This window comes from Ips typographus, linkage group LG12 (assembly GCF_016097725.1).
Source record: "Ips typographus isolate SLU linkage group LG12, UJ_Ityp_2.0, whole genome shotgun sequence".
Lineage (NCBI taxonomy): Eukaryota > Metazoa > Arthropoda > Insecta > Coleoptera > Curculionidae > Ips > Ips typographus.
Genome location: NC_138433.1, coordinates 2272098 through 2295412, shown reverse-complemented (window position 1 = coordinate 2295412; position 23315 = coordinate 2272098). Strand labels below are relative to the sequence as shown.

Sequence of the window (23315 nt, the reverse complement as noted above, 5' to 3'; positions counted from 1 at the left end):
ACGTAATACTGGCTAGTGATTGGTTTACACAGTGCGCTGCTGCACGTTATTAAACCTAAAATTAAACAACTAATTTAGCCGTTTAGTTTATTTTAAGCTGTCGCCAAAGTCTGACGGTGTCGAATCGGGCGTGTGTGCGGGTCTGGCATCGTAAATTTCCTGTTTTCAGTGTTCCGAATCGCCCAGTATGTTATCGGGGTTCTTCGGTGGTTCAAGTGGTGTTTCAAGTGCACTTTTCTGATTGATTCAAGGTTTGTTACAGCCAGAACGGTTCAAGTTGAGTTATTTTTGTCCACTCTGTATATGCACGCACAGTTAATTGCATTCGCAGCACCAGGAACGTTCCAGACTTTTGATTTGCAGGGGGGGGGGGGGAGACTCAAAACAAACAAACGAACAACGAAAGCGTCCTCCAGTCTGGATTATACAGTGTGTGCAACTAAATTTAGCTTATAAAATCACGTCCGACTGCGTTATCGCATTTCCTTTTGCTTTGTTCAATCAATCAGGGTTGAAAGACCTTTTCCTGAGTAGTCATTGGTCTAAAACAATGAGTCACGTGACCGATTCTAGTAAGTCGCGTTGGTCAAGCAACTGTCAATTTATACGTCACGCCCTTGCAGCAGACAGTCACTGTTTCTTGAGTCTTTTATTTTATTTAGTTAAGTCAATTTTTTGCAAAAAATAACTCCGTTATTTGACAATACAAATCGACACTATATAGGGTGGTCAAAACAGTGTTTCAAGGGTTACAAAATGGTATAATGAACCACCCTGTAGCTGTCAAAATAGCCGAGTTACAGGCTGTCAAAGTGGAGACTGTTTGATTCAGACCTCACTTAGTCCACTCTGTATTTACTACTAAATAAGTCAGTTATTTGACTGGTGACTATAAACATTATACAGGGTGATCAAAAGAGAGTTTCAAGGGCTTTAAATTGGTATTTTGAACCACCCTGTAGCTGTCAAAATAGTCGAGTTACAGGCTGTCAAAGTGGAGACTGTTTGATTCACATTTTCTTTAGTTCACTCTGTATTTACTACTGAATAACTCAGTTATTTAACTGGCGATCATAGACATTATACAGGGTGGTCAAAAGAGGGTTTCAAGGGCTTTAAATTGGTATTTTGAACCACCCTGTAGCTGTCAAAATAAGCGAGTTACACCGGCTGTCAAAGTGATTGACGTACAGTTTCGTGCAATTGTTGTAATTGCGTGACTTTGACAGAAACACACGTGATCTACGGTATCTGTGTTGTTCTTATTTGTCGAAATACGTATTTGACAGACCAGACTAAATCAGTAGACTGTCAAAATCGAAGTGTTAATTGAAAGAGAAAATTGTAATTTTTCGATTAAAAAAATTGCGGACGCTGACAAACTGGTCCAGTACACGACCGGCTTCAAAATGGCGCCTATTAGCGCCATTTTGAAATTTTCCAAAAAAATCGAGTTTGGGCTGGTTTTCTACTAATTCGAGGATGGGCAATTCAGTGGTGACGTTTATTTTCCGACAGCCGTTACATAAACCTCAATTTTTCAAAGTTTCTCGAACTGGATGACAGGTACGTCAAATCTGACAGCGGGGATGGATTCCCTGTCCCCAAATTAGTCGAAAACGAGTACCATCAACCCTGGGCTATCTCAATCCAAAATGGCGCAAATTGCAAATGGCGCCTATCAGCGCCATTTTGAAAATTTCCAAAAAAATCGAGTTTGGGCTGGTTTTCTACTAATTCGAGGATGGGCAATTCAGTGGTGACGTTTATTTTCCGGTAGCTGTTGTACAAACCTGATTTTTTTTAAATTTCTCGAACTGGATGACAGGTACGTCAAATCTGACAGCGGGGATGGATTCCCCGTCCCCGAATTAGTCGAAAAGGAGTACCATCAACCCTGGGCTATCTCAATCCAAAATGGCGGAAATTGCAAATGGCGCCTATCAGCGACCAATCACAAACTATACCACACTGTGCCGTGTGATTGGCGCAAATACTGCGCATGTTTTACGATATTAATGAGTTCTGAAACTAGAGCAACACAACTAAACAAAGCAACACAAAACGGGTGCGTCAAAGCCCTGATTTCCTGCTGTCTGGTTTATTTTTGGGTTTTTCTATTATTTAAGGGGAACGTCGCTCTTTGTGTCGTACACAGTGGATTACGACTCGAAATAGTTTCGTAAAAATCAAACCATCCTCAGTCAGCCAGAGAAGAGGGTTGAGGGGGGGAATTTGCTTGGACAGCAAAGTTGTACGTTATCTGGGAAGTGAGACAACTTTATACACAATTGGTGTATTATTCATGAGTCGTAGCCAATGAATAAACAATGATCAGCTCTGACACAGTGGTCCTGCATAGTTTGCAAGCTAGTCAAAGTCGAATCACCTTTTTAGCAATCCTCTGTGCATAACAATAACGTTAAAGACGTCAACAGAATTGAAAATGCCTTATAAAGCACCGGCCATAATCAGAAAGTGTGATTAATTATTTATGATCATTATAAACAGCCCAGAGATACAGGGTGAGCAAATCTGTCAAACTGAAACAGATAGAAACGTCACAAATGTCAAAATTGCACTCATAAAGCTATAAAATGCCTTCAACCAAAGTCCAACGAATCTTATTATTTTTTATGTACGTTTCCTTGTTTTATACCTCTACGAGATTAAATTTGACAGTTGCCTGATTTAGAAGGGACCAATTGACAGTTGAAACTGACAGCCCCAACGTCACAACTGTCAAAATTACAATACATTTGATACTGTTTCACGCTGATTTGATAGAATGACGTCAAATAGTGAAATTACTATACTAGTTCCAGGTGTGACGTGGTTAAGGACAAAAATAACTCGACTGTCATTTGTCAAATGTCTTTTCCGTCAGCTGTCAAATGACTTTTGATCTTGTTAGCGCTGAACGGCCATGAGGGAGGTGTGCAAAAGTGGGGCGGTGGTGGCGGCTGTGGTGGCGGTGCTGGAAAAACAATCGAAACGGGGTCCCCCCCCTCAAAACAGCACGCGGAAGCTCCCCGAGTGCACAAAAAACAATCCGGGGGCCGAAAATAGACGAGAACAAGACGGGCCCGATCAAAGAAGTGAGAATTTCGAATTGGCCGTGCGCGATTTCAATTCGGTCGCGGAAGACGTGGAAAAGGCGTTTTCGCCCTGTTTTCCACCGCGGAAAAATTGCCTGACCATAGATCTGCGCAGCGAGGAGGACGCGGAGGAGGAGGAGGTGAAATTCAGGTGCGTAACGTGCTTTTTCCTCTTTTTCTGCGTCTAACTGGTCACCGTTACAAGGGGGCGGAGTTTAGTTTTCGAAAAATCGTCCGAGGAACTTTTGATGGTGGTGGGGTACGAGGGGGAGCAGGATATTGACAGTGACAGTTTGGAGAGGAGCAGTGACAGCGAGGGGGAGCTGTACGTCAACGCGGGCTTGGCCACCATCGCAGAGGAGGAGAGAGGGAGCTGCAGTAGCACCAGGTCGTCTAAAGGTGAGTTTTTAAAGTTTTCGTGCACCCCCTGTATAATACTGTTTTGCTCTCTTTCAAAATTGTTCGTAACTCTCACCGTTTCTGAGTTATTTAGCGAAAACTGGTTTGATGCGACGAATTTTGTGGTTTGAAATTTGAACACCCTGTAACTCGGTTATTTTTTGGTGTTCAGGGTGGTTCAACCACTTGAAAAAACCGTTTTGAGCTCCTCTTTCCAGTGGTGTAAAGCAAAAAATTCTATCTGAAAAATTGCGTTCAGGGTGACCAAAAACAGTTACACATGCACACCCTGTATACTGGAAGCAAAAACGGCCCTGTAAACTTACCGTGCTGGGTTAAGGAGTTGATTAGGAACATTTTTGGTCTCTTGCAATTTTTTTGTAACTCGCACCGTTTTCGAGTTATCTAGGTAAAACTGATTTGGAGCAACAAATTTTCAAATTAGTTTGAAATTTGGTTTAAGGGACAGTCAGGGACAAAATCGCCTGTAAAACCCACTTGGAGTGAGAAAATGACAGTTTTAAGCACATTTTTGGAATCCTCATTAAATTTCTTATCCAATAACCTAAAGAACACTCTAAAATTTTGTACAGTCAGGGAGATAAGCGGTGTCAAAGTTTGATCAGCCAGAAACACAGTTTGAAAGGACAGTCAGGCACAAAATCAGCTGTAAAACCCACTTGGAGTGAGAAAATGACAGTTTTAAGCACATTTTTGGAATCCTCATTAAATTTCCTATCCAATAACCTAAAAAAACACTGCAAAATTTGGTACAGTCAGGGAGAAAAGCGGTGTCAAAGTTAGAAATGACGAAAACACAGTTTGAAAGGACAGTCAGAGACAAAATTGCTTGTAAAACCCACTTAGAGTGAGAAAATGACAGTTTTAAGCACATTTTTGGAATCCTCATGAAATTTCCTATCCAACAACCTAAAAAAACACACAAAATTTGGTACAGTCAAGGAGAAAAGCGGTGTCAAAGTTTGATCAGCCACAAACTTAGTTTTAAAGGACAGTCAGGGACAAAAATGCTTGTCAAACCCACTTAGAGTAGGAAAATGACAGTTTTAAGCACATTTTTGGAATCCTCATTAAATTTCCTATCCAATAACCTAAAAAACACTCCAAAATTTGGTACAGTCAGGGAGAAAAGTGGTGTCAAAGTTGAAAACGACGAAAAGACAGTCAGTGACAAAATCGCGTGTAAAACCCACTTGGAGTGAGAAAATGACAGTTTTAAGCACATTTTTGGAATCCTCATGAAATTTCCTATCCAATAACCTAAAAAACACTCCAAAATTTGGTACAGTCAGGGAGAAAAGCTGTGTCAAAGTTTGAACTGACAGAAACACAATTTGAAAGGACAGTCAGAGACAAAAATGTTTGTTAAACCCACTTAGAATAGGAAAATGACAGTTTTAAGCACATTTTTGGAATCCTCATTAAATTTCCTATCCAATAACCTAAAAAAACACACAAAATTTGGTACAGTCAGGGAGAAAAGCGGTGTGAAAGTTTGAACTGACAGAAACACAGTTTCAAAGGACAGTCAGGGACAAAAATGCTTATCAAACCCACTTAGAGTAGGAAAATGACAGTTTTAAGCACATTTTTGGAATCCTCATTAAATTTCCTATCCAATTACCTAAAAAAACAGTACAAAATTTGGTACAGTCAGGGACAAAACTAGACACTGTTTCTCTGATGTGAAAGGATGTAAACCATGTGTTGCACGCTAAATGGCGAATTTTGCAGGTCCGGACTCGGACAAAACAATTCATTTAATTATTTATTTTAATCCCTCGCCCTGGTTACAGGGTGAGCTAATTAACAATTAAAAAAAGCAATTTTTATCAAAATTCCGTAATCGCCTTATTACGGCACGCGTCTTTCATAACGCGACCAATAAATAGGCCAAAACTATCCTAAATCCACGTCTCTTGGCAACGGTCCAGTCCAAAAATAGCCCGAATCTGATAAACTGAATGTAAAAACATGTAAAGGATTCAGTGTTTTAGTGATCTCCCTGTTTTTTTCCTCGTTTCCATAGTAATATGCAAGCCAGTTCTAATGGTAAGATTGTGCTGTTCCTAGTGCGGTTTATACGGTGAAAAAAGTGAAAAAAGGTGATTTTGTCCAGGTTTTTAGTTGAGAAACAGAAGAGAGAAACAAATCAATGAGTGACACAGAAATGGCAACTCTGGCGGCCAAACGGGGCAAGTTACACGGTCACGTGATCAAATTTTTAATAGCCCACGGTCTGGACTATCTTTTACCTTCAGTGACTTTTGCTCGTAACTTTTTAAATAACAAAGTTATTAAAGGTGAAAGCGAAAAGTGTCAAAATTATTGTTTTAGTCTGACAGGCGTGGCTTTGACGCCCTCTGGCGGCCAATCGGGGAAAGTTACACGGTCACGTGATCATATTTTTGAATAGCACATAAAAAAAACAGAAATAGCAACTTTGACAAGTGACATGTGTCTACATACATGACGTTTGTCGCCATCTTTATCTTACTGCTTGTATTAATATGGTTTGTTCCTTTTAACTGGTTTCTTATGTATAATTTTGAAATTTTCATACTCACGTCCACGGAATCTACATAATTTGGCAACAATGCCAAATTTTCTGTTTGGTACAGTAAGATTTGACTCTTTCTAGATACATTTGGCAACTCTGTTTTTTTCAGCCTAAATTAGACCCATTTTGAAGCTTTTTCCAGATAGTCCAAGAACAAAGTTTCGGCTTTTTTTTTTGTTTTCTAGACACGTTTGGCAACACTGTTTTTGTACAGTAAACATTTTGAAATATAACGACTAAAAGCGGCAAGAAAAAGTGGACCGTACTGACGTAAAAGCAAGTTAGGAAATTGACAAGGTTGCCAAACTGCAGAAAAGAACTGAAAATTACCACCAGCCTCCACCAACTGTCTAAACATTTTAGGACCTTAATTTTTTTCAGGAGTTTTAAAGTGACTCACCCTGTATATTCTGTGATTTTCTCAGAATTTTTGTTCTTAAACATAGGGAGATACAGGGTGAAACACGTCAGAGTCACTTTGACCGCTAAAGCAATTTTTAAGAATTTCTCAAAATTTTTCATTTAAAACCGCCATTTTTTTTTAGGAAATTTTAAGTGACTCACCCTGTATATTCGGTAACTCCTTTTTTCTGTGCTCTCCTGAAAAAAAATTAAATATTTAATGACGTAAAAAAACACTGCAATGTTCGGTACAGTCAGGGAGAAAAGTGGTGTCAAAGTTGGAAACGACGAAAAGACAGTCAGTGACAAAATTGCGTGTAAAACTCATTTGGAGTGAGAAAATGACAGTTTTAAGCACATTTTTGGAATCCTCATTAAATTTCCTATCCAATAACCTAAAAAACCACACAAAATTTGGTACAGTCAGAGAGAAAAGCGGTGTCAAAGTTTGAACTGACAGAAACACAGTTGGAAAGGACAGTCAGAGACAAAATTGCTTGTCAAACCCTCTTAGAGTAGGAAAATTACAGTTTTAGGCACATTTTTGGAATCCTCATTAAATTTCCTATAAGATAACCTGAAAAAACACTCCAAAATTTAGTACAGTCAGGGAGAAAAGTGGTGTCAAAGTTGGAAATGACGAAAACACAGTTTGAAAAGACAGTCAGCGACAAAAGTGCTTGTCAAACCCACTTAGAGTAGGAAAATGACAGTTTTAAGCACATTTTTGGAATCCTCATTAAATTTCCTGTCTAAGAAGCTGAAAAACACTCCAAAATTACGTATAGTCAGGAAGAAAAGCGGGGTCAAAGTTTAAACTACCAAAAACACAATTTGAAAAGACAGTCAGAGACTAAAATGCTTGTCAAACCCACTTGGAGTAGCAAAATTACAATTTTAAGTACATTTTTGGAATCCTCATTAAATTTCCTATAAGATAACCTGAAAAAACATTCCAAAATTTGGTACAGTCAGTGAGAAAAGTGGTGTCAAACTTTAAACTGCCAGAAACACAGTTTGAAAGGACAGTCAGTGAGAAAAATGCTTGTCAAACCCACTTAGAGTGGGAAAATGACAGTTTTAAGCACATTTTTGGAATCTTCATTAAATTTCCTATAAGATAACCTAAAAAAACACTCCAGAATTTGGTACAGTCAGGGAGAAAAGTGGGGTCAAAGTTTAAACTGTCAAAAACACAATTTGGAAAGACAGTCAGAGACAAAAATGCTTGTCAAACCCACTTAGAGTGGGAAAATGACAGTTCTAAGCACATTTTTGGAATTCTCATTAAATTTCCTATCCAATAACCTGAAAAAACACCCCAAAATTTGGTACAGTCAGGGAGAAAAGTGGTGTCAAAGTTGGAAATGACGAAAACACAGTTTGAAAAGACAGTCAGCGACAAAAGTGCTTGTCAAACCCACTTAGAGTAGGAAAATGACAGTTTTAAGCACATTTTTGGAATCCTCATTAAATTTCCTGTCTAAGAAGCTGAAAAACACTCCAAAATTACGTATAGTCAGGAAGAAAAGCGGGGTCAAAGTTTAAACTACCAAAAACACAATTTGAAAAGACAGTCAGAGACTAAAATGCTTGTCAAACCCACTTGGAGTAGCAAAATTACAATTTTAAGTACATTTTTGGAATCCTCATTAAATTTCCTATAAGATAACCTGAAAAAACATTCCAAAATTTGGTACAGTCAGTGAGAAAAGTGGTGTCAAACTTTAAACTGCCAGAAACACAGTTTGAAAGGACAGTCAGTGAGAAAAATGCTTGTCAAACCCACTTAGAGTGGGAAAATGACAGTTTTAAGCACATTTTTGGAATCCTCATTAAATTTCCTATCCAATAACCTAAAAACACTCCAAAATTTGGTACAGTCAGGGAGAAAAGTGGTGTCAAAGTTGGAAACGACGAAAAGACAGTCAGTGACAAAATTGCGTGTAAAACTCATTTGGAGTGAGAAAATGACAGTTTTAAGCACATTTTTGGAATCTTCATTAAATTTCCTATCCAATAACCTAAAAAACACTCCAAAATTTGGTACAGTCAGAGAGAAAAGCGGTGTCAAAGTTTGAACTGACAGAAACACAGTTGGAAAGGACAGTCAGAGACAAAATTGCTTGTCAAACCCTCTTAGAGTAGGAAAATGACAGTTTTAAGCACATTTTTGGAATCCTCATTAAATTGCCTATCCAATAACCTAAAAAACATTTCAAAATTTGGTACAGTCAGGGAGAAATACGGTGTCAAAGTTTGAACTGACAGAAACAGAGTTGGAAAGGACAGTCAGGGACAAAATTGCTTGTCAAACTCTCTTAGAGTAGGAAAATGACAGTTTTAAGCACATTTTTGGAATCCTCATGAAATTTCCTATCCAATAACCTAAAAAACACTTCAAAATTTGATACAGTCAGGGAGAAATACGGTGTCAAAGTTTGAACTGCCAGAAACACAGTTTGAAAGGACAGTCAGGGACAAAATTGCCTGTAAAACCTACTTGGAGTGAGAAAATGACAGTTTTAAGCACATTTTTGGAATCCTTATGAAATTTCCTATCCAATAACCTAAAAAACACTCCAAAATTTGGTACAGTCAGGGAGAAAAACGGTGTCAAAGTTTGAACTGACAGAAACACAGTTTAAAAGGACAGTCAGGGACAAAATTAAGAAAAACGGTTATTTTAAATGGGTGTGCCACCATTTTTAGGTCACGTGACGATTGAATAATTTTTAGGGTGCGAAGATGACTCCAGCATCGACGAATCCACGCTAAAAGACCGAAACCATTGGTCGGGCAGCGTTTCGAATCGAGATTCCACCTCAGACTTGTCTACGTCATCTTCAGAGAGGCAGGGCACCCTAGGAGGTTGTTTCCGAGTCAAACACGACGTCCGCACACGCGCTCTAACTCGTAATTTCAGATTCGGGCTCCACCAGGTGCACCAGCGATTTCCAATGGATTCGTAAAGAGCCCCCTCCGGCGCCCTCCCCCGTCAAAATGGAGGAGGAAGTGCCTCCGGTGTCCAAACCGCCCATTTCCAGGCGGGACAAAACGCCCAAAAGAGCGCCGTCCGGTGAGTGTCCACCCGTTTGGGTGACTGGAAAGCTTTTTCAGTGAAAACCATCTTCAGGACCTTCAGCTCCGGGCAGTTTGGACCGGCGCAGACAGATGAAACGGGAGGAACGCGACCAAAAGTCCCGATCGTCGCACGTGAAAAGTCCTCCAAGACTGGAGGATTTCCAGCCGAATTTGGGCTACCAAAATGGCTACTGTTGTCCCCCGCCCGCTTCTTACGATGGGTATTTTGAAAGTTTTCATAGGAGACACGAGAGGTAGAACTAGTAGCAACGCTAATATAGTGCTTAAATTTGAGTCAAAAAATTGGTCTACTTTGACGCCCTCTGGCGGCCAAACGGTGATACTTATCCGGTCATGTGATCGTATTTTTGAATAGCTGACAGTCTGGACTATCTTTTACCTTCAGTGACTTTTTCCCGTAACTTTGTAAATAACCAAGTTATTCAAGGTCAAAGGGAAAAGTGTCAAAATTATTGTTTTAGTCTGACAGACGTGACTTTGACGCCCTCTGGCGGCCAAACGGGGAAAGTTACAAAGTCATGTGATCATATTTTTGAATAGCTGACAGTCTGGACTATCTTTTACCTTCAGTGACTTTTTCCCGTAACTTTGTAAATAACCAAGTTATTCAAGGTCAAAGGGATAAGTGTGAAAATTATTGTTTTAGTCTGACAGACGTGACTTTGTCGCCCTCTGGCGGCCAAACGGGGAAAGTTACAAAGTCACGTGATCATATTTTTGATCAGGAACCCGATTCTGGTGTCAAAATAAGCGTTTTCGAGATGATCTTGAAAATATACGTTATCTGTCATTTTTTTGACAGTTTTTAGGGCGTGGCACCCTTGTACAAGCCTTCACGACCTTTTGACACCCCACGTCACGTTTCTACCGCCCATCCAAAAGTATCTGGCCGGTTAATGTCAATTTTAAAATTTTGATTTTTTTTTCCAAAAAATTTGCTAGGTTAGGTTAGGTTAGGTGGGAAAAAAAGGAAAAATTAAATTTTTTTTTTTTCACAGCCAAACGGTATTTTTATGCATATATTTATGGTAAAAATTTCAACTTTCTAACTAGGACTGTTTGTGAGATATTTACAAAAAAGTACGACCCACTTTGACGCTCTCTAGCGGCCAAACGGTGCAACTTAGCCCGGTCCTGTCAACGTCACGCGATAGCCCCATTCATTACCTTTCTTTTGTTATACGGCTCGTATATACAGGATGGTTCAAATAAGCGAGCTATTCACGATTTCTTGGAAAAATGCACTGACACTTTGTCTAAATTAATTTAGTTTTTTTCTGGTCTATTTACACTGGCCGCGGCCATATTGAATTTCGACCTGTCAAGTAGGCCATTTTAACTAATGACGTAGGGCATACATAAGCTATTAACTTGAAGCACCCCGTATAGTTTGAAAGTATTTTGGAAAGATAACATTTTAACCGAATTTGGGACACCCTGTATATTTCAAAGCAAAAAATGTGGTTTGTTTAGGTGCGATCCGCAACGTTACGGTAGCAGTCCCATGTTGATGGAACATCGTTATTCCGACAGGGGAAGTCACCCTGACATTTACGGGGATTGTTCGCGTTACCGCCACGAGATGTCGTGCTGCGCGTACCACGTGGCGCCGCCGCCCTGTTGTTTTTACGGCGAGGGGCGGGGCTATCATTGGGCCCCGCCCTACTCCAAGGTAGCAATAATGAAACGAGTGCTCGAGTGTGTTTGGGAGATCACTTTACCTATTTTTTTTAAAGACAAAAGAGCATCAATAAAACTGTTTGTTTTCTGGTTTGTAGCCGGGGGAACAGGACGAAAAACTGCGCAAAATCCAGTTCGAAAAGGACAATTTGCAGTTGCAAGTGCAGGTGCTCAGCGAACAGATCGAGGCGCAATCCGACAAGATTTCCGATTTGGAAAAAGTGCTCCAGGAAAAGAAAACTCTCCTGTCAGACGCGGAGGACAAGTTACAGCGGGTGAGTTGACTCAATTTTGTTCGAATCAGGTCCAGTTTACTATAATCCAACTCAACTTACATTGCATGTGTCAAACTGTCACTATCAAGGTAATTTCGAGCTTGTAACCACCCAAACGTCACTTCAAACTGTCAAAAATTGCAAAATGGACGCAATTAAAAAAAAAAAGTTTGGAAAACACTAAAACAGTCACGTGACCCGAAGCTACGATATTGAGAGTGACAATCACGCCATCTAGGAGACTTATGACCGACCTAAGCATGAAATTGGTAACCAAACTGTCAAAATTTCACTTTAAAGTGTATTTTAGTCGATTTGCACTCGTACAATGGTTTATAGTTAAAGTAGTAAATTTCCTATAAGATAACCTGAAATAACACTCCAAAATTTGGTACAGTCAGGGAGAAAAGTGGTGTCAAAGTTGAAACTACCAAAAACACATTTTGAAAAGACAGTCAGAGACAAAAATGCTTGTCAAACCCACTTGGAATAAGAAAATGACAGTTTTAAGTACATTTTTGGAATCCTCATTAAATTTCCTATAAGATAACCTAAAAAAACACTCCAGAATTTGGTACAGTCAGGGAGAAAAGTGGGGTCAAAGTTTAAACTGTCAAAAACACAATTTGGAAAGACAGAGACAAAAATGCTTGTCAAACCCACTTAGAGTGGGAAAATGACAGTTCTAAGCACATTTTTGGAATCCTCATTAAATTTCCTATCCAATAACCTGAAAAAACACCCCAAAATTTGGTACAGTCAGGGAGAAAAGTGGTGTCAAAGTTGGAAATGACGAAAACACAGTTTGAAAAGACAGTCAGCGACAAAATTGCTTGTCAAACCCACTTGGAGTAGCAAAATTACAATTTTAAGTACATTTTTGGAATCCTCATTAAATTTCCTATAAGATAACCTGAAAAAACACCCCAAAATTTGGTACAGTCAGGGAGAAAAGTGGTGTCAAAGTTGAAACTGCCAAAAACACAATTTGAAAAAGACAGTCAGAGACAAAATTGCTTGTGAAACCCACTTGGAGTGCGAAAATGACAGTTCTAAGCACATTTTTAGAATCCTCATTAAATTTCCTATAAGATAACCTAAAAAAACACTTCAAAATTGGGTACAGTCACGAGGAAAAGTGGTATCAAAGTTTAAATTGCCAAAAACACAGTTTGAAAAGACAGTCAGTGAGAAAAATGCTTGTCAAACCCACTTGGAGTGGGAAAATGACAGTTGTAAGCACATTTTTGGATTCCTCATTAAATTTCCTATAAGATAACCTGAAAAAACACTCCAAAATTTGGTACAGTCAGGGAGAAAAGCGGTGTCAAAGTTTAAACTGCCAGAAACACAATTTGGAAAGACAGTCAGAGACAAAAATGCTTGTCAAACCCACTTGGAGTGAGAAAATGACAGTTTTAAACACATTTTCGGAATTCTCATTACATTTCCTATCCAATAACCTGAAAAAACACTCCAAAATTTAGTACAGTCAGGGAAAAAAGTGGTGTCAAACTTTAAACTGCCAGAAATACAGTTTGAAAGGACAGTCAGTGAGAAAAATGCTTGTCAAACCTACTTAGAGTGGGAAAATTACAGTTTTAGGCACATTTTTGGAATCCTCATTAAATTTCCTATAAGATAACCTGAAAAAACACTCCAAAATTTAGTACAGTCAGGGAGAAAAGTGGTGTCAAAGTTCGAAATGACGAAAACACAGTTTGAAAAGACAGTCAGCGACAAAAGTGCTTGTCAAACCCACTTAGAGTAGGAAAATGACAGTTTTAAGCACATTTTTGGAATCCTCATTAAATTTCCTGTCTAAGAAGCTGAAAAACACTCCAAAATTACGTATAGTCAGGAAGAAAAGCGGGATCAAAGTTTAAACTACCAAAAACACAATTTGAAAAGACAGTCAGAGACTAAAATGCTTGTCAAACCCACTTGGAGTAGCAAAATTACAATTTTAAGTACATTTTTGGAATCCTCATTAAATTTCCTATAAGATAACCTGAAAAAACATTCCAAAATTTGGTACAGTCAGTGAGAAAAGTGGTGTCAAACTTTAAACTGCCAGAAACACAGTTTGAAAGGACAGTCAGTGAGAAAAATGCTTGTCAAACCCACTTAGAGTGGGAAAATGACAGTTTTAAGCACATTTTTCGAATCTTCATTAAATTTCCTATAAGATAACCTAAAAAAACACTCCAGAATTTGGTACAGTCAGGGAGAAAAATGGGGTCAAAGTTTAAACTGTCAAAAACACAATTTGGAAAGACAGTCAGAGACAAAAATGCTTGTCAAACCCACTTAGAGTGGGAAAATGACAGTTCTAAGCACATTTTTGGAATTCTCATTAAATTTCCTATCCAATAACCTGAAAAAACACCCCAAAATTTGGTACAGTCAGGGAGAAAAGTGGTGTCAAAGTTGGAAATGACGAAAACACAGTTTGAAAAGACAGTCAGCGACAAAAGTGCTTGTCAAACCCACTTAGAGTAGGAAAATGACAGTTTTAAGCACATTTTTGGAATCCTCATTAAATTTGCTATCCAATAACCTGAAAAAACACTCCAAAATTTGGTACAGTCAGGGAGAAAAGTGGTGTCAAAGTTGAAACTGCCAAAAACACAATTTGGAAAGACAGTCAGAGACAAAAATGCTTGTCAAACCCACTTGGAGTGAGAAAATGACAGTTTTAAGCACATTTTTGGAATCCTCATTAAATTTCCTATAAGATAACCTGAAATAACACTCCAGAATTTGGTACAGTCAGGGAGAAAAGTGGGGTCAAAGTTTAAACTGTCAAAAACACAATTTGGAAAGACAGAGACAAAAATGCTTGTCAAACCCACTTAGAGTGGGAAAATGACAGTTCTAAGCACATTTTTGGAATCCTCATTAAATTTCCTATCCAATAACCTGAAAAAACACCCCAAAATTTGGTACAGTCAGTGAGAAAAGTGGGGTCAAAGTTTGAACTGCCAAAAACACAATTTGAAAAGACAGTCAGTGAGAAAATTGCTTGTCAAACCCACTTAGAGCGGGAAATTGACAGTTTTAAGCACATTTTTGGATTCCTCATTAAATTTCCTATCCAATAACCTGAAAAACACTCCAAAATTTGGTACAGTCAGTGAGAAAAGCGGGGTCAAAGTTTGATCAGCCAGAAACACAGTTTGAAAGGACAGTCACAGACAAAAAGCTTCTCTGTGTCACAGCTGTGGGAAAGTGACAGCTGTCAAACGTGGCAAAGTTGTTACGATAGGTTTAAGTTGACATTTGTCCAAAAAGTGCATAATCTAAACTCCTCCACTAGTTGGCTGAGGAAATCAGTATTCTGTCGGTTTAAGGGTCAATTTACACTGTCAAAGTTAACTGTGTTAGTTAACTCTAAAAAACTGAAAGCTGCGCGGTTTACTGAGACAGAATGGATGAGAAAAAAATGCAAACACCACCAATTAAAATTATACAAAATGTCACGTGGTAATTCAACTTTGTATTTATAGGTTAGGTTAAGGAATGTTTTTGACTGGTTTAATCTATTCTCTGAATTTAAGAAAGTTGACAGTTGACAGACGCAGTCAGCTGTCAAATTTTGAAGAAAAAAAAACATTGTAACTTAATGACGTTAATTAATGCAGGAAATGCTGTCAAGATCTTCTTTGGAAACCCAAAAATTGGAATTAATGTCGATTATGAGCGAATTGAAACTAACCGCCACCGCTTTAGAGCGGGAAAACTTGGAACTGCGCAACACCCAGTATAACAACAATTCGGACGGCAGAAAACCACCCTTAATGCCACGTGGCTCGTCTACGTCACAACTGACGTCAACGCCCCAACACTCCAATCAGGTAAAAGAACATTGATAAGTCCAAGTAGGCGAAAATTCTGTCTTTGTCTGGCGCGTGCAATTATCTCACTATTTTAGGGTCCACGAAACTCGCCTTCCCCCAGTCCGGTGGTGGCCCCATCAAACGATTTGTTCAGACCAAAAGTAAGAGAGTCGCATCGAAATTGCTTGGTTTGTACGGTTAATTTGAATTCCAGACGCCTCCATCGACCTATAAACGTCAAATTGACGTGCAATACGGCAGCTTGCCCAGGCAACAATTTCTGACCAATGGCGGCGATTCGAATGGTTTTGGAATGGACGGCAACGCGAATCCGCAGAAAAAGGGCGTGGCATTCGGTAGGAGTTTACAGCATCTGAATATGTCGATGGGCGGCCGAATTCGAGGGTTTTCGGTGCCCAATTTAGGTGATATAGCTCCGGTGGTACATTTGTTGTTTTCTCTCTCTCTTTTTCGGTTCTTTTCGCTTTATTCTAGCGCTTTCAGCGGCTTAGCAGCTGCTAAACGTATCCAAAAAGCTTTCTCCTAAGTTAATGCCGAGCTATTCACTTATAACACCCTATTTTTGTGTGATTGTTGTTGTTTTTCACCGGGACAGCCATTCTCGATGTTAAATTTGTCGAGAATTTATTAATCTGAGTGTAAATGCACGGAAAGAAGCGTTTCAGACAGTAAAAGGGTCGTAAAGAGCCCGGATTTGATGTAATCCCTTAAGGCCGACTAAAGTAACCCCCAAAAGGGTAGTTTCGATAAAATAATGCGACCATTCGAGAGCAGAATTGGCCATTTTGTACCTTCTGACTTGACGATAAACGATCCCACTTTTAACAGTTCATAACTCCGTTATTTGACGTTTTTCCTTTGGACACTATACAGGGTGGTCGAAAGAGCATTTCAAGGGCTTTAAATTGGTATATTGAATCACCCGGTAAGTGGCATAATAACCGAGTTATTGACGTTTTAAGCAGCAACTGTCAAATTCAGTCAACTCGGTCTTTAACAACAAATAACCGAGTTATTTGACATTTTTACTAGAAATACTACTTACGGTGATCGAAAGTACATTTCGAGTGCTTTCAAATGATATATATTGCATCACCCTGTAAGTTACAAAATAACCGAGTTATGGACAATTAAAGCAGCACAGGAAAGTGGAGGTGTAAAAGTGACAGTCTTCATTTCCGCTAAACGAAATGGATTTTATAGCTTCATGGATCGGTGTTTGACAGTTGTGACGTCACAGTCAAGCTAAAAGTGTCTTGACGTCACGTGGCAGCTGTCACACATGTCAAAACTAGCCTCTAACAACAATCTGAAGCTGCAAAATTTAATATTTTAAATTCCGTTAAACGAAATGGATTTCATAGCTTCATGGACGGGTTTTTGACAGTTGTGACGTCACTGTCGAGTTAAAAAGTATCCCAAAGTCACGTGACAGCTGTCAACTACGTCACAACTGTCAAAACTAGCCTCAAATAACAATGTGGAGCTGTAAAAGTGAATATTTTAAATTCCGTTGAATGAAATTGACTTTATAGCTTCATGGACTGGTTTTTGACAGTTGTGACGTCACAGTCAAGCTAAAAAGTGTCTTGACGTCACGTGACAGCTGTCAACCATGTCGCAACTGTCAAAACTAACCTCAAACAACAATCTGAAGCTGTAAAATTGAATATTTTAAATTCCGTTGAATGAAATTGACTTTATAGCTTCATGGACTGGTTTTGACAGTTGTGACGTCAGTGTTGAGTTAAGAAGTGTCTTAAAGTCACGTGACAGCTGTCAACTATGTCAAAATTGTCAAAACTAATCTCAAACAACAATCTGGAGTTGTAAAAGTGAATATTTTAAATTCCGTTGAATGAAATGGACTTTATAGCTTCATGGACTGGTTTTTGACAGCTGTGACGTCACAGTTCAATTCAAAAAGTGTCTTAACGTCTCGTGGAATCTGCCAATCATGTCACAACTGTCAAAAATAGCCTCAAACAACAATGTGAAGCTGTAAAAGTGAAAGTATTAATTTCCCTTAAACAAAATGGATTTTATAGCTTCAGGAAGTCGCGTTTGACAGTTGTGACGTCACAGTCAAGCTAAAAAGTGTCCTGACGTCACGTGACAGCTGTCAAGTATGTCACAAATGTAAAAACTAGCCTCAAACAACAATGTGGAGCTGTAATATTAAATATCTTAAATTCCGTTGAATGAAATTGACTTTATAGCTTCATCGACTGGTTTTTGACAGTTGTGACGTCACAGTTCAATTAAACAATTAAAAAGTACCTTAACGTCACGTGACAGCTGTCAATAATAAACGAGTTATTGACATTTAAAGCAGCAACGGTCAAATTGGGTTTAGGCCGTCTTTAACAGCAGATAATTCACTTATTTGACATTTTTACTGTAGACACTATAGAGAGTGGTCAAAAGAGCGTTTCAAGGGCTACAAATTGATGTATTGAATCACCCTGTAAGTGGCAAATTATTCGAGTTATTGGTATTTGAAGCAGCCACGGCCTAAAATCACTAAAAACGCGGTCAAAATAGTTAATTTGACTGGATGCAGTGTCGGAAGGCACTGTATAATGTCAAACGTCAAAAACACCCAGAAACGTCAAACCATCAAGCTGTAAAAGTGAAAGCAAGAAAAGTGTTTTTACCAACCAATTTCTTGATACAGATAAATTCTGCCAACTTATTTGACAGTTGTCACGTGACTGCTACGTCAAAATCCAGCGTCAACTGTCACAAAGCTGCTTCACGATTTTTTAAGATTCCTAAAAATGTTGCAGTTTGGCAACATTCACTGCTCTGTTCTGACGTCACTGACAGTTGTAGAAAGACACTCTTTCAATATTTCTTCAAATATTTATAGTGCAAATTTGAGAATAGCTGTCCCAGCAATGATTGGTAATCGACGACTGTCAAATTGACACTACAGTCGATAATTTGTGTCAAAAGGTCTGGGTGCGTATTCTATAGGAAACTTGACATCTGGCAACCATGTAATTCGCCCAATTTCACTGTAGATCGTAACGTCATCTCATCACGCCTTCCTATAGAATACGGTCCTGGAAAAGTGTGACGTCAAAATGACGTTAACTGTCAAATTACGTCATCGTGACGTCACTGTAGCTCCGCAAAGCGTTTAACAGCGAATTTGGCTTAGCGGAAACGGAAAAAGTGGACGTTTCCAAAGAACAATCGCCCGGATCGCCCACGCTGACGTTCACCAACAAAAATAAGGGAATCAAGAAGATATTTGGACGAATCAAACGGTCCGGATCCGGAAATTTGGAGGATTTACCGGCCGGAATTGGGGAGTTTCAGAGGGGCGGAGTCCGGGCCACCGCCTCCGCGCGTTTAGGCTGGAGCGAGCCCCAATTAAGTCCACGGTAATTCATTCATAATAATAAAGCCCATAACAATCTGAAAAATGAAAAAAAGAAAGATAAATAAAAACTGCATGCAACCCACCATACACGCAGATGTAAGGCGGGTTGCAGTGCCTAACTTGACAGTGTGACGTTAAAAAGACCAGTTGACACTGACAGTTGGGATAGTTTGTTTTGTAGTCGGTTTTGTTTTGTGTTTTTGAGTTATTTTAGTTAGAAAAAACTGTTTAAAAGTTGATTTAGCAACAATATTAATTGAATTGTGATAGGCCGGACAAGCCGTTTGCCGAGTGGGACACCGAAAACATTTGCGATTGGCTGCAAGACCTCGGTTTGGACCAGTACGTGGGGGAGGCGAAACGTTGGGTGAAAAACGGGCAACAGCTCCAGGAAAGCTCCATAACCGAAATCGAGAAGGAATTGAACCTGAAAAACCCTCTTCACCGCAAAAAACTCCAATTAGCCTTGATCGACACGGCCGAAAACTGTTCCAGCGACCCTTACCTGTCCAAAGCAGGAAAATTGGACACGGCCTGGGTGTTACGTTGGTTGGACGATGCCGGACTGCCTCAATACAAGGAAAACTTTCTTATTAACCGTGTGGACGGTCGAGTGTTGCACCGCCTCACCATCGACGACTTGGCACTAATGCACGTGACGTCCTTGCTCCACGTGGCCAGTATTAAACGGGGCATTCAAGTGTTGCGCGAAAACAACTACGAACCGACCTGTTTACAGCGCAGATCGTTGCCCGACGACCCGGACAAACCTGCGCCGAGGCTGATTTCTTTGTGGACCACGCATCGGTGAGTGAAAATTTTGCTCGCAATTGCTTTACAAACGTCACGTGACTGTTTCTTTGACAAATGTCAAAATGTGACTATTTTAGGGTTATGGAATGGTTGCGTGCTGTCGATTTGGCAGAGTACGCGCCCAATTTACGCGGAGCTGGTGTTCACGGTGGATTGATGGTTTTAGAGCCGAAATTCACCGCCGATTTGCTGGCGTCGCTGCTGTCCATTCCACCGGGGAAAACGCTGCTCAGGCGCCACTTAAACACCCATTTCAAGGAGTTGCTGGGCAAGGACATTATACAGGAGAAACGGGAACTGGAAACCACCATGGGATACGTCCCGTTGACGCCCAGCGCCAAACTCAAGGTAAGGTTGCTGCGCACGAGAGTTTAAACTTTGACACCACTTTTCTCCCTGACTGTACCAAATTTTGGAGTGTTTTTTAGGTTATTGGATAGGAAATTTCATGAGGATTCCAAAAATGTGCTTCAAACTGTCATTTTCGCACTCCAAGTGGGTTTGACAAGCATTTTTGACTCTGACTGTCTTTTCAAACTGTGTTTTTAGCAGTTTCAACTTTGAAACCACTTTTCTCACTGACTGTACCCAATTTTGGAGTGTTTTTTAGGTTATTGGATAGGAAATTTAATGAGGATTCCAAAAATGTGCTTCAAACTGTCATTTTCCTATTCAAAGTGGGTTTGACAAGCATTTTTGTCTCTGACTGTCTTTTCAAACTGTGTTTTTAGCAGTTTCAACTTTGACACCACTTTTCTCACTGACTGTACCCAATTTTGGAGTGTTTTTTAGGTTATTGGATAGGAAATTTAATGAGGATTCCAAAAATGTGCTTCAAACTGTCATTTTCGCACTCCAAGTGGGTTTGACAAGCAATTTTGTCTCTGACTGTCCTTTTAAACTGTGTTTTTGGCAGTTTAAACTTTGACACCGCTTTTCTCCCTGACTATATCAAATTTTGAAGTGTTTTTTCAGGTTATTGGATAGGAAATTTAATGAGGATTCCAAAAATGTACTTAAATCTGTCATTTTCCGAAGTGGAAATCCAATCCTGTTTCAAAGCAATTTTCTAGATCACGTGACATTTTGTCATTTACCCGCTTTTTTTCAAAAGTCACACCCATTTTGACAGATGAAGATTGACAGAGAAACGTCTTGAAATCTGACAGACAGTTTTTAACCGGAACTTTGCCTCTAAATTGAATTGTCACCGTCGCGATTTCTATCAGTTGTCGAATAATTTAAAACAGTTTTCAACATCACGTGACATTTACCATCCCCGTATTTCGCTTTTTCAGCGAGACAATTTTCAGGTCACGTGACCATTTCACCGTTTAATTCGGGTTGTGGAAATGAATTTTTGACAGTTGACACTGTACTACAGTTATGGAGGTATCAGATTTAAAAAAAAATCACTAAATCACTAAAAAAAAATAAAAAAAAAATTTTAAAAAAAAATCAAAAAAATCTTTTTAAATCACTTTGAAATGGCTCTGTTGGGTTTTTAAGCGTGTTTTATACATTTAGAGCTTAATGGTACACATTTTGACAGTTGACGCTGCACTGACAGACTCAAACGTTTGTCAAACAGACAATACTGCTTTGAAAACAGTCATGGAGGTATAAAACACTTTGAAACGGTCCTGCAATGTTTGAAGTGTGTTTTATAGCTTTAGAGCTTAATGGAACACATTTTGACAGTTGACACTTTACTGACAGACTCAAAAATTTGTCAAACAGACAATACTGCTTTAAAAACAGTCATGGAGGTATCAAATACAGTGAAATTACTTTGAAATGGCTCTGTGGGTTTTTAAGTGTGTTTTATACATTTAGAGCTTAATGGTACACATTTTGACAGTTGACACTGCACTGACAGACTGAAATACTCGTCAACTGACTCAAAACAGTTGCGGATGTGGTGAACGGATTTTGACAGTTGACAGTGTACTGACAGACTGGAATACTGGTTAACCAAGTGACGCACGCGTTTAAAGGGGTGAAAAATCATATTTCAGGTGGCCAAAAAGTCTCAATTTTCCCTAAAACGGAAAAAAAGCAAAGGCGAGGCCGACTACGGCGATTTGGTGTGTCCGTTGCAGCAGGACAAACAGTCAGGTGATCCGAGTAGTTCCACACTTAACCCGGGTGTAAGTTACTAACCTAAATTAACCGTTTCAATCGTAATTTTGATCAGCCGATTATTTCATGCCGCCTTCGATTAATCAAGATTCCCGAGATATTGATCATTCATTGTTGATTTTTGTGGCGGTGGCGCCCTCTCGTTATCGATTGGGGTAACTAATGCACTAACACTCTCTTCGATTTAATTAATACTGTCATAGTGTGTATTGCTTAGACAACGTAGAACTATAACACAAATCACACAAATTCAAACAAATACAGAGTGCTTCAGTAACATAACCAATTAATAGTTGGCTTTCTAGTTTTGACTGTAGCTAGTTAACTAAACCAGAGTCACAATCATTATTGTGACGTCACTGCGCGAATGACATTAATGACAGCTTTGCGTTTTGACAGATGACGACGAAGAAGGAAAACCTAGAGGCCGAGGATGCTTATCGTCTCGTTGACAAGCCACCGTTGCCGGCCACCAGGTCGTTACCGGCCTCAGTGCGCAACTCACCAGTTACCCTGAGACACGTTTAAATTACGTCACACCAAACCGTTTGGGAACTGCTTTTTTTTTTAAAAAACAAAATCCAAACGGTTTAATTGCAAGTATTAATAACAAAACGTCTTCCCCCCCCCCCCCTTTTTTGATATGTTAATATAGTGTTGTTATAGGAAAAAAAGAGAGAGAGAAAAACCCGTTTGCCTTAGTAAGTGAATTTTATCGTTGTTGTAGTAGTTGGCAACACTGTCAACCTACTTTTGACAGACCAAGCTCAAATACAACAAAATCACAGTAAACTATAAGTGACGTCACGGGGGTGGCCCCAATTTTGTTACGTAGCAGACTGTAACTTACTGTATAAGAGTTAACTTTAAAAAAAAATATACAGGGAGCGTTAGATGCGTGTAGTTATTCCACCGTGTATTTCAAAAAAAAAATGGTGATTTTGACCAAGAACCAAGTGTCAAAACTGTCATGCTCAAATTTAGGTTTGGTTTTCTTTTTGGGCACCAGAACCATCCTTTTAGGTGACAATACTACTTATACCCCGTTTTTTGATACCACTTTACCCCGAAAAATGTCTGTTTTCCACTGTCAAATGTCAAAACTGTTCTTAGAGGAGTTTTCATGTTTTTTAGAGTTAGTACCTAATAATTTTCAATGTATTCACGTTACAGTGTACATTTTTGACCATTTGACAAACTATACAGGGTGAGGCAAAAAACTTACCCTGTGTGTTACCAAAAAGATGCATTTTGTAATTAAGGATTATGTAATTTTTTTCTAATATATAATAATTGTTTGAATTATACATATTTTAATAAAATTATACCGAGTCACACTAGAAATATATTAATTTTTATGAAGTTTTTGTTTCATTCGTAAAAATTATTTAATTATTAGGTTTCTAAAAGCTTCCAGAACTTCTACGAGCTCTGAAAAGCATTCAGAACCTTCCAGATGTTTCTAAAACATTCCAGAAAGTGTCCAACACATTCCAAACATTTCTAAAAGCTTCCAAAATATCTAGAAGCTTTGAAAATCTTCCAAATCCTTCTAGAAACTCCTCAGCA

The 23315-nt window shown here is 39.1% G+C and overlaps 1 protein-coding gene and 2 long non-coding RNA genes across 6 annotated transcripts in view; 1 reads left to right on the top strand and 2 right to left on the bottom strand.

Annotated features, from left to right (window-relative positions):
• LOC145736186 (uncharacterized) overlaps nt 1-23315 on the bottom strand; it is a 35144-nt gene that overhangs the window by 10491 nt on the left and 1338 nt on the right. Inside the window, exon 2 of the long non-coding RNA XR_014179850.1 lies at nt 6643-6678. This is a non-coding gene — a long non-coding RNA (uncharacterized LOC145736186). The remainder of the gene's footprint in view (nt 1-6642; nt 6679-23315) is intronic.
• On the top strand, nt 86-23108 carry LOC145736160 (liprin-beta-2-like). 4 transcript variants are annotated; one of them, XM_081990434.1, is made up of 16 exons: nt 86-251; nt 2915-3249; nt 3304-3497; nt 9220-9351; nt 9407-9559; nt 9626-9818; nt 11059-11257; nt 11364-11540; nt 15185-15397; nt 15475-15540; nt 15594-15804; nt 18567-18792; nt 19062-19598; nt 19682-19952; nt 21623-21754; nt 22146-23108. In XM_081990434.1, exons 2-16 carry the CDS (start codon nt 2927-2929, stop codon nt 22272-22274), a joined length of 3156 nt encoding a protein of 1051 aa, XP_081846560.1. In that variant the 5' UTR covers nt 86-251; nt 2915-2926; the 3' UTR covers nt 22275-23108. The 4 variants fall into 4 exon arrangements, with proteins under 4 accessions (XP_081846560.1, XP_081846562.1, XP_081846559.1 ...); XM_081990436.1 differs by having other exon boundaries at nt 9617-9785; XM_081990433.1 differs by having other exon boundaries at nt 9617-9818.
• LOC145736183 (uncharacterized) lies at nt 18939-19436 on the bottom strand. The gene is made up of 2 exons (XR_014179849.1): nt 19297-19436; nt 18939-19230 (listed from the first exon to the last, which is right to left on the bottom strand). It is a non-coding gene; the product is annotated as an uncharacterized LOC145736183 (long non-coding RNA).